Source organism: Neltuma alba, unplaced genomic scaffold, assembly GCF_004799145.2.
Source record: "Neltuma alba isolate B1F8T4 unplaced genomic scaffold, ASM479914v2 tig00012581_pilon, whole genome shotgun sequence".
NCBI lineage: Eukaryota > Viridiplantae > Streptophyta > Magnoliopsida > Fabales > Fabaceae > Neltuma > Neltuma alba.
Window position 1 is genome coordinate 65,844 of NW_021637033.1, and position 12,238 is coordinate 78,081.

Consider the following 12,238-nt stretch of genomic DNA (forward strand, 5'->3'; position numbering starts at 1 on the left):
ACAAGGAATCATCACACAATACAATACAGACAAAATATACAAACTGGGTAATATGGACTGGGCCTAGACTATTCTCTAACAATATATACATATAAGACAAAGAACCATCCCTTAGCTCATCATCAAAACTCAAATCAAATTAAAATTAAGCATCCACTTGTTCAGCTTCTTCTTCACTCTATATATATCTTATCAAGTCCATAAAATCCAGGGGCGCGTGCGCACACACACATATATGGCTTCTTCCTGGAAGTTGGTCCTCACCATCATCGTAACTTTGCTTCTGGCTCTCACGTTTTCAAGTGTAGCAACTCCTAGTAGTCATCCTCCTCATTACGTGTTCAAGCCCTTATCGACCAAAGTTCCATCAGCCAACTCATCATGTTCCTCCTCCTTCGCCTACTCTCCTATCCTTCTCTCCCCCACTTTCTTCGTCTTCAAGCCCTTGAACACTATATTTTCTCCCATATATATATATATATATATAATGAGTAAGCACTCACCAGCGCATATATATATATATATATATAGACATATTCAACATAGTATGGCCATCCATTAACAATAGATGAAATTGTCAATGGATGGCATTAATATGTTGAATGTATATGTCAGGATTATTTCGGAGGCTTTCTCTATATGAGGCTGTCTGTGCATTTTTCATTTTTACTTTTCTTTCATATGACAATTAGTGAGCAGAGTTATATCCTTTGGTCGGTTATTTCTTACTTCTATGTCAGGGAAGATTTATATTATGAGAGAAGCTATCATTGTTTTCCTCCCCTTTTCTTTTTGTGGCAATTAATAAACACTGTGTATGTAATATTATTGGAGTGTGAGCTTCTGTCAATTCAGATGGGACTTTGCATTTCTTATATTGAAAGCTAGATGCTACTATTTCCTCCTAATTAATGTTATTTACACAAGAAATTCTTAATATGTTTTTATTGGAACTAAGAACAATATCTCTCTGTATTATTGAAAAAAAAAAAAAAGAAATACAAAGCGACGGACCCGGCCAGGAGAAAAAAGCAATAATTGGGAAAAAACAAAAAGACACAATTAACCTTAATTGAAAACTACATAAAAAGACCACAAGAAAGCTGTAAATAATAAAAGGTTCTAAAATCAATTCTTGACTTCATTAGCTCTAAGAAACCTGTACAAAAAAAAAAATTAAGCAGCACATGTGAAAAACTATTTTTTAAAAAAAAAATTATACTTTAAAAGTTGAGAATTTATAAGCACTTAAAATTCACACATTATTGAAACTTGGCTAATAAAATGGAATATTTCTCTATTAATATCAATTCGCTAGCCTCAAATAGATATTAAAAGGACTAAATTATGAGGATAAAAATATATATGACAAAGCCATTTATCAACTATCCCAATTAAATGGAGCATTCAAAATATTCTGACTACCCTTTTACAGCAAATCCACAATGAAAAATTAAACGAAAATTAATATACACTCGTTACCAAAAATTTAAGGAAAACAATAATTACGGAAACTTTTAAAAAGAATAAGGTCGATCTTCGAAAAAAGAGATAGATTCAGAGTCAGTAGGATGCCACCTATATATATAGAGACACACAATCTTGATAAATAACCTATATATAGTTTAATTTCCAAAATAAGCCGAATCTATCATGTGAGCTTGTACAGTCTGCTGTCAATCTGGTGGGTTCGATTTTCAACATAGTGATATATAGGGAGAGACACACACACAACCTTACTAAATAATTAACCCACACGCAAAAACATATGAGAAAATGAGGCATAGGTCCCAAAGATTAAACTTTGTTTATCTAAGGCCTCACAAAATGTCAAAATTACTAGTAGGTCTTAAGGAACCTTAGAATATTATATTCTAATTTTAAAATGATATCACTACCTCTCAAATTCCCAATTCATGTTTTCTCTGCCATTATGATTGACAACCTCAACAGTGATTATTAACAACCCAATGAGAAGCTATTGATAACCTAAGTAGTATCCACTAACAATTTACTTTATAGGATCACATAACATCCACATAAGAGTAAATTATAACCAAATAGTATAATACAACAATTTTAACACCAAATGGAAGCTTTTCGAAAGCATTAAGTACTTTAACTAAACTCAATAGGATTATAGCAAAATTTTAATGTGGAGATCTATTGACAACATTAACAATGAGTATTAACAATCTTAGAAGAGTTGTTAACAACCTAAGCAGTATCTGTTGACAACTAAATTTATAGGATAATATAACCTCTACATAAGATCAAATTATAACTAAATAGCATAACATGACAACTTTAACACTAAAATCTAACATTATTTAGTTTCAGTGTTAAAGTTGTCATGTTATGCTATTTAGTTATAATTTGATCTTATGTAGAGGTTATATTATTTTATAAAGTCAATTGTCAACAGACATTGTCTAGGTTGTCAACAGCTCCCCATGGGTTGTTAATACTCACTGTTGAGGTTGTCAATAGATCTCCATATTAAAATTCTGATATAATCCTATTGGGTTTAGTTAAAATACTTAATGCCTTTGAAAAGTTTCTTATTTTGGTGTTAAAATTATTGTATTATACTATTTGGTTATAATTTACTCTTATATGGAGGTTATGTGGTCCTATAAAGTAAGTTGTCAGCGGATACTGCTTAGGTTGTCAATAGCTTATTGGGTTGTTAATAGTCACTGTTGAGGTTGTCACTCGTAATGGCAGAGAAAACGTGAATTGGGAATCTGAGGAGTAGTGATATCATTTTATAATTAGAATATAATATTCTAAGATCTTTTGGGACCTGCTAATAATTTTGATATTTTGTGGGACTTTAAATGAATAAAGTCTACTCCTTGGGACCTGTGGGTCATTTTCCCAAAACATATCCTACGACTCTAAAAGTACCACATTACGACACAACAATAGGCCATCCTATATATGTATGTATACATGTATTTGAGAGTTTCAAGTCAAAGACCAAAACCTACCTAGTAGTCTGTAACACAAGGTGAATTTTCAATCACATTAACAAATGGGTGAGACCTAACAAAAGATCTCTGCATAAAATGTTTTTTTTCCCAAATTTTAAATACTAGGAGTTTTTTCTCCAAAAAAAATATGGACGAAACTTTATCTGGTCATTGATGAAGGGAACTGAGAGACTCCTTCAAACGAGACTTATTTTATATTTAAAAAAAATTGGAAACGAAACGTTACTTGTTAAAGATTCAAGAACCCTTGTACAATTCATAACAACTATGCCCAAAAGTTCTTTATGCTCTGTTTTGGATGAGGAGAAGAAATGAATGAAAAGAAAAAGAAAATTGAATGAAAGAAATGGAGAGAGAGGAAAAAAGTCAGAAGACCATTTGTTATCCTTATATTTGAATAATTAGGAGAACATCTTAAAAAAAGAAAACTAAACACATGTTTACATCATCGTTAACCAGAAATAAAGTTAAAGTTTCCAGAACAGGTTGAATCGATCATGACATCAATTTATTTAAATCCACCGACTTGGTGGGTTAACTTTAACATAATCATGTGTAAGCATATACAACCTACTCTATTATTCCAAACGTACCACATTTCTATATGAATAACCTATCCGACGTTTGAGAGTTTCTAGTTAATTAACGACCAACCGACCTAAATGTAAGTATACAACACTACAGGCATTTTCAATTCAACAAATTGATCAGACCTAACAAAAGACCTCTAAATATATACTACCATTAGTCTTTAATATAATAGCTAATTTAATATTCAATTTAATTCTAAATATAAGACTCCAATCCATTTTGTCTCTCACATTTATCCATTTTTTTAAGATAGCCCTTATAGTAATTGTAGATGTTAAATACTTAGTTTTATCTAATACACGTGATTAGCAAGGATATTTTAGAAAATAGAACGCCTATTTATTATAAATAACTAACTTAACTAATTTTTTTAATCTACTCAAATATGTTAACTAGCCTTATATTAAAAATTGGAGGTAGTATTATGTAGGACTTTCCACATGTCAATAGCATAAACTAATCTGTCAGCCCCTCAGCTACTTATTTATGAAGCGAAACTTTACGTCGGGCTTAAGACTTCTAATGTGCCTCTCTCTAATACTCTCTAATTAATTCTCTTTGAAATACCCCAACTTCCAAAGTATTTTTCATTTTTCTTTTGATTATTAAATTTTAGATAAACTTAGTAACATATTAATATCTTACATACACTGATAAAATGGTGCAATTTTTAAACTTTATATGAGTTTTCTAAAATAAATAACAAATGCATAAATTCGAGGATTCTTCTATGAAAAATCATGAAAAATTCGAAATTATATGAGGCATTTAGGAATTAGGAGGTTGAGGCATTATAGAGAGCATTAAAAGGAGGCACATCAGAGAGGCTCCAAACCCGCCCTATATTTTTCGTACCAATCCAAGATGGTAGATCTCCATAAATCCTTAAAAGCTTCTCCGTAATTAACTACACATCGTCTGCCTAATTATTCTATCTATATAAGACCCCAAACTATCATCACTTGAATCATATCGTCAATACTGAAACCGAAGCATCTTATTCTTTTATTTCCTCTTCACTTTTCCAACTTCATATATATAATCCAGCCATATGGCTTCTTCTTCTGAGAAATCGCAAGTCATAACTTTCCTCGTGGCTCTCACATTTTCAAGCATGATGAATTCAGGTATAGCAGCTCGTCATCTTCTCCAAGTGCCTTCTATACCAAACTTGCCTGGACTTCCAAGTAATTTGCCTTCATCATCAACACCAGACTTACCTAAACTTCCTTTTACTTTGCCTTCAACGCCAAACTTACCTGGACTTCCAAGTAATTTGCCTTCACCAACACCAAACTTGCCTAAACTTCCATGTATTTTGCCTTCAACACCAAACTTGCCTGGACTCGCGTGTACTTTTCCTTTAATACCAAATTTGCCTCAGCCCAATAATAATGTTCCTCCTTCAAATGCTAATCCATCCATTCCATCTTCCTCTCCCTCACCTTTATTTCCCAGCCCTTGAACAATATATGTTTCGTCCTCTTGTTCATACTAAGCGATAATGAATAAGCACTCAGCAGCATATTAAATTAAACATATATCCTTGACTTTATTTCTATAGTTATATGGCCCTCGTTCGCTTTCTTTTCTTCTACTTCCGGAGGATTATTTGTACGAGGCTATCATTTTATTTTTCTTTGCATTTTCTTGTATGACAATTAGTAAACGGAGTTTTATAAGAGAACAATATGTGTGTCTGTGTCTGTGTGTACTTGAGTTATATATGATTGAGCACTCAGCAGCATCTATAATACATACTTTATTTGGTATAGTTATGGCCTTCGATTACTTTTTTTCTATGTCAGGATCGGAGATTTGTGTTGTGGCTTGTGAGGCTACCGGTTTTTCTTTTGCTTTTGATAATTAATAATAAATAGTTATGACATTATTGGAGAATGAGTTTCTTAATTGCTACTGATATTGGATTTTATATTTATCTATATCAAATCAGAGGTTAAGGAAATTAATGCTGCGTTAACTTTGTTTTATAATGTTTTTGCTTCTATATGTGGACTTAATTAACATTCTGGTCCGCCGAGAACCACATCTGCCTGTTTCTTATGGTCAACGTAAATCAACTATACATTACATCCACATGCAATTAAAATCGTGAATGATTTCAAATTGGTGAAATAAAATATAAATACTATTAAATAAATGATTTCAAATAATAATAAAATTTTTATGATCATTTAAAGAGATTTTGAATTGAAAAAAGTTATTGCAATTTATTTTGGTTATCTAAATTTCAAAGGATCTGGAGTCTGACATATATCGAACTAGCGACTTAATAGATATACATTTAATTAATGATCCATCACGTATGACTAACTAAATGATTTGTATATTAATATTTTTTCGATCAGTTTGTTTATTTTACCACAAGAAAAATATCTCAACTTAATATCTCTCATGACAATTGGAAAATTAGATTAGATTTAAGTTTAATTTAATATCTAAACACTAAGTTTAAATATTACTTCTTTTGTACTTAATATAGGATTTAATTGTTCGGTTAATTTTGATCCTAAATATAAAACCTATTTATCATATTTATCAATTTTTTCTAAATTAGCCCTATGAATACTCCTCAACTATAATCAAGTAAGTAAGAGATGGAGGATATTAAGAAAGATGATTATGGTGTTTTAGGAAAAAAAAACATATCATATTTTTATAATTAACTAATTAACTAATTTCTTTAATCTAATCAAATCAATTAAATAGGTTTTATATTAAAGAGCAGAGGGGTACCAAATATTTGATTTGAGCTATATAAATGGAGGATAGGATTCATATTTCCTTTTACTCAATTAATACATATGCTACATCAATACGATATCTTAACGTACTTATGACATAGAACAGATTTTTTTCCCCCAGTCTTTCCTTTTTTGTAAAGATATTCGCATTAATTACATAAAATACAATTATTCTCCCGCTGCGCCTCCATCACTCTGTTCATAGCTGTAAACCTCGTAAACTCGAAGAGCTAAAACCCTAGCTGTCTTCTCCGATTTCTCCGTGGAGTGATGAGTGACCTCTAAGCATTCCTCTATGGGGAGAAAGAATCTTAAGAAGAAAGGTGGAAGAAAAGGTAGAAATTTCCCAACCGATCATGATCCTCTGTTTTGCAGCGAATCAAGAAAGCATTGGAAAGTTGATGACGATGCCAGTGAGATAGAAAGCGACGAAGAGGGCGATGACTTCTTTATAGGCAGTGATGGCGCCGACGGGAAAGAGGAAGATCAAATGGGAGGAGGAGGAGGAGGAGGAGGAGAAGAAACTGAGGGTGAAGCAAGGAAGAGAATTGCAGAAGATTATCTGAAAATGTTTCGTGATATTGCTCGGAGAGAGAAGAAGAAGAAGAAGAAAAGGAAGTCGAAAGAGACTCACTCATAGCCCAGAAGTTGATCCAGGAACATCAAGAAGAGAGCGGTCGGGTTCGGAGAGCATTTGCATCCAGGTAACGCTGCAGAAATATTCTTTCTTGTTCAGGATTGAAGTCGTTAATTATATATCGATTTCTGCAACTTTTTTAAGGAAATAAATTTCCGGTAAGTCCAATAAAAGAAATTAATTACTGATAAGTTTGCTCAGTTTGACTAAATACTAATAAGATTTCTGAAAACTTGCGGAAAGACATAATATAAATCTTAAATTTTTAATTTTACCTCATAACCATCGCAAGAGGACTTGTAATAATTCTAACCCAGAATTTATTAGGAATCCTCTTGCGATACGCGACATTGACTAGTCAAATTTGAAAATTTATTAGAAGTTCAACCATTAATAATAGCATGTCAAGTTTAGGGAGTTATCAGTAATTAAATAATTAATTTGACTTATCTGTAACTCTTCCCTTTTTTATCGACTTTATTTTGTGTTTGCAATTGCATTAACCTAGGGACTTGGAATGTAAAAGCTGATTAGGAGTTCATTTTGATTAGGTAGAACAGGTTAATCTGTTTTATACTAATTTATCTGACTTATAAACTAATATTTAATCCAATGTTATATGTAAGTATTTTAGAGAAATTATGTTACATTCGTTAGAAGTAAGCAATTTATTTAACTTTTTTAATCTACTCAAACTAATTAAATAGCCCTTATATTATCATAATAGTGTGTTACTTATAATATATGATAAATTTAATATAGGGTGAAAAAAGAAGGAACAAGTGGAGAATTTCACCTGTTAGTGAAACACCTCTGTTACTGCTGTGGCCTTATCAGAGGATGACATGAAGGGATTTTCAGGTTCAAAGGATGGGATTATCGTGCAGTGGGATGTAAATAGTGGGAAAAGTGAAAAGTACAAATGGCCTAGTGATGAAGCATTGAGGTCTCATGGGATGAAACAACCACAAGGTCGGGCTGGAAGGGATAGTAAACAAGTATTAGCATTGGCCGTGAGCTCCGATGGCCGGTATGTGGCCACCGGAGGCCTCGACCGCCATGTTCATCTGTGGGATACTCGCACAAGAGAGCATGTTCAGGTATTACTTTGATCTTTCTAGATTATAATGTGATCATTGTCTCCGTGCATTTCTAGGTTTAAGCATAAACGATAAGCAAGCTAGCCAGCTGGTAAATCGTTTACAGTTGGAGATTCAGTAGCTCTTTCTTCTATGGAAGAATTTATTTATTGTTTATATGGTCTTAACACCAAGGAAAATTTCTAATTTGTAATTTGTGTTATGAATCCCATAATTGGAAAATCTATAGCTTCAAGGAACTCTTCTTCTTAGTAGAATAGTCTTTTGAATGGGCCTTTTCTTTTAGACTTGTACTGATAATATTATTTGTGCATTCATTGAGAGGTCGATATCATGGAGAGGATTAACCTCAACTCTCAAATATCGAGGAATCATTGTTACGAGTCCCACGTTAAACAGCTTCATAAGAAAAATAATGTTTATAAGTTTAAGAAGCTCTCCTTCCTATATGTTAATTAGTTTTTTGGAATGAGCTTTCTCCTAGAACTTATAACAATTTGCTGCATGTTTGGCAATGTAAGCTTTCAAGTAAAATCATATCCTATTCTAACCTTTAAAATGATTCCTATTTTTCAACCAAAAGCCTTAGACGATAGATCATGAATTTTATATGGGACATTTTTAACAAAATTCCTATATTAACTAATTAGCTCCTTGCTTCCCTAGGACATCCACTATTATTTTAGAGACCCTTTAGTCTGATGAGGCATTCTAGCCTTTCCCTTTTAACTGTACCATGCATGTATATCGTTAATTTCTTGCTTATAGCTCTCAATTTTGTGTCAAATTTTACAGGCTTTTTCAGGCCATAAAGGGGCCGTTTCATGTCTAACTTTTAGGCAAGGAACTTCAGAACTTTTTTCCGGTTCACTTGATCGAACAGTTAAGATATGGAATGTTGAAGACAGAACTTTTATGGATGGGTTGCTTGGCCACCAAAGTGAAGTACTAACCATTGATTGCTTACGAAAAGAAAGGACACTAACAGCTGGACGTGATCGTACCATGCGGTTGTTTAAGGTAATTAACCTCGTATATTATATAACGCACACATTGTTTCCCACTTCAAACAACTATGTATTCAAATTTCTCATTTTGTTCTTTGATTCGAAGCCTCTATCTTGAAGAGGAAATGGACAAGACAGAAATGGGCATAAAAGAAGGCTTTTTCCCCCCCTCGTTTTTAAGGGTTTTGTGTCCTTAATTTTCAGATGTAAGGTGGTCTGTAACATTGTTTAATGAATCTTTTCTTAGGTTCATGAAGAGTCACAATTAATTTTTAGACCTTCGGCATCGTCCGTAGAATGCTGTTGCTTTGTGAATAATGATGAGTTCTTGTCTGGATCGGATGATGGAAGCATTGAGCTTTGGAGCGTAATGCGAAAGAAGCCTCTCTACATTGTGAAAAATGCTCACGCTGAACTCACAAAAGAGTTGGAATCTAAGCCAAACGAAAACATAACAATCCCAAATGGTAACCATCTTTCTTTCTCTTACTGTTTAAACTAATATATGTCTCGTATTTCGCACAAAGTTTGAATGAGTCACACTATTCACAGCTTAATTACAAATACAAATAGCACACAGATGTTCCTTGTGCATCATTTTCATGCTTTTAGCTTTTTGAAATTTTTAGAAATTTGCAGAGTCTTGATTTAATTAGTAAATGAAAGTTATAGCATTGTCTTCCATCTGCAGAAAGTGATCAGCATGTGAGTCCAACAAAAAGTAGTCTTTCACAATATAGCGAACTAAAATACAAATTCTTACTAGGAGAAGAAGTGTCCACGTTCAATGATCAACGGTATCTCGAACAAGCCTCTAACAGGAGTAGGATGACGCCTATGCTTAATAAAAAGAAACGAAGTGGTCAGCACCAAGCTGAGATCCATCATCGTTGTTCATCATCTTCTTCATGGGTTGGTGCAGTCAGCGTTTGTAGGAACAGTGACCTTGCAGCATCTGGCGCTGGTAATGGTTCTGTTCCATTATGGGCAATTGATCAAAGTGAGACGAGGGATGTTATTAAATCTCTTTATGGTGTTCCATTGGTAAGCAAATATACTAAAAGAATATATTCTATTTAGATATTGAATGTGATGGTAATCAAATAAACGCAAAATGATGTCTTTTCTTTTTTTCATAAAAATCTCGAAGCAATAAAATTAGATACAGATTTGTGACAAGTTTGGTACATATGCAATTGGAAAAACTACCATAATTTTTATTAGAATTAAATCTTGTTGCAATGTACAGGTGGGTTTTGTGAATTCATTGGCTTTTGCAAAATCAGCAGAATTCCTGGTTGCTGGAGTTGGACAGGTGAAGTTTTGCTCGTGTTTTAATTTATTATAAAAAGAAAATCTGGTACGGTATTCTTACAGTCCTAGAATTATGAAATCTGTCTGTTACTTGCAGGAACGTCGTTTGGGAAGGTGGGGACGAAATCCAGAGGCTGGAAATGGTGTTTTCATTCGTCCTCTCAAGTTATCGTAACAAACAATGAAGACTATATATAATAGTCTGTACCCTCACAATGGAAATCATAAAAGCAGCCAATTTTCGTAAAAATCTTATTTAATTTATTATTACTTACTACTTAATTGCACGTATTTGGCCTAAAACTTGCGGGTAGTTTATAACATCTAGATTTTTCCTGGGGGCATAGGAACATACAGTAGGAGTTGCAAGGTAAAGTGAGTATGGGATGTACATATCTGATCTCATAATTTGCAGATCAGCTCATGGTAGCAGATAGTATCTCTTTTGTCTTATGCATGGAACAGTTGAGTTTTTTGTATTAATAAATGTGTGGCTAATTACAAAGGTTGGAGGAGGCCAGGTTGTCTGCTAATGGACGTTGCTAACAGTAGAGATTATCTCAAACACTGAGGGTAACAAGTAAGGAGAATTGCAATGAGGTCCAATAAGGAACATGTTCACAAAAAAATTCTATAATAATTAAGCAGCTTATAATACAGGTCTGTTCACTTCTCATTAAGATAAAAATAGAATTTCACTTGGCCTATCAAATATAAACAATGAAACTGTTTGAAATGGTTTATAAGTAACTTTTCAAAAGTGATTTACGAAATGCAAGTATATAAGAATAGTTTTATTTTTTCTGTAAAATGTGCTATCGTACACATATAGATCACTCCATATCAACAATCTGGGTTTATTTTATTCTAGAAAAAGTTAATTTGCAAATCTTTATCATTTTAGCTTATTTTTAATAAGGACTTTTTTTTCCCCTTTTCATGGACTCTTTATAGTTTTGTATGATTTTTAATCATATTCATGTACCAGCTCAGGTCTCTATGATGAGAGATAGTGTAGGGTTGAGTTTGATCCTAAATATAATATTTCAATATATTTTGTATCCCATACTTATCATTTTTTTAAAAAATTTTTTTATTAATTGTATATCTTAAGAGAGTTTTAGTTTCAATAAAAATAATTTAAGTTTGTTAAAAAAATACAAATAATTTAAGATCATATTTTAGAAGAATTAATAAATATTTTTGATAAATAACTAACTTAACTAATATCCCTAATGCACCCAAATTAGTTAAGAACATTTTATATTAAGTTGAAGGGCAGTATTTTTTTTTTTTTATAGCAGACATATCAAACTAGAGGAAATTAGGATTGAAATTCATGTGAAACTATAGAGACTTTCAAATTAATTTTTACTTTATAATCATCATCATCATTTGGTGAGCTCAATGATGGTTTAGTTTAATCACAATGCTTACAATCAGAGAGCCTGCCCAACTTAGCCCTTACATTATTGACAGTTAGGTTTATGGCCTGCTACTCGGGCCCGTAAAAGTTGGGTTGGGGTCTTTTTGTGGCCAGGAGATTTGCATAATCGTAATATCAAACACCGACCAACCCAATCTGGCTCACCAAAAAGACAAAGTTAAATCGCTATGTCTGGTTTGGAGAACGTCAAAGAGCTTTTGAGGTGCTTTGTTTGTTGACCAAACCTAATTATTTTTCATAATCTCATAGTATTATCATCACTTTCTCTTAATTTTCCTTTCAATGATCACATAAATAATTAGCGGTGATTTTAATTTTAAAAAAATTTAAGATTGTGTTGACCTTGTGCTTCATGCTGCATTAAAGATGAGTCAAGAAGTT

At 32.6% G+C, this 12,238-nt stretch overlaps 1 protein-coding gene and 1 pseudogene across 1 annotated transcript; both read left to right on the plus strand.

Moving 5' to 3' along the window:
• Positions 1-4,638: 4,638 nt before the first annotated feature.
• Positions 4,639-5,052, plus strand: LOC114728906 (vegetative cell wall protein gp1-like). Its single transcript, XM_028915863.1, has one exon. It carries the CDS (start codon positions 4,639-4,641, stop codon positions 5,050-5,052), a length of 414 nt encoding a protein of 137 aa, XP_028771696.1.
• A 1,595-nt stretch (positions 5,053-6,647) lies between these two features.
• On the plus strand, positions 6,648-10,585 carry LOC114728907 (U3 snoRNP-associated protein-like EMB2271; annotated as a pseudogene).
• Positions 10,586-12,238: the final 1,653 nt, after the last annotated feature.

Coding starts and splice junctions, on each gene's coding strand:
- LOC114728906 (XM_028915863.1), top strand. CDS start 4,639: ATGGCTTCTTCTTCTGAGAAATCGCAAGTCATAACTTTCCTCGTGGCT.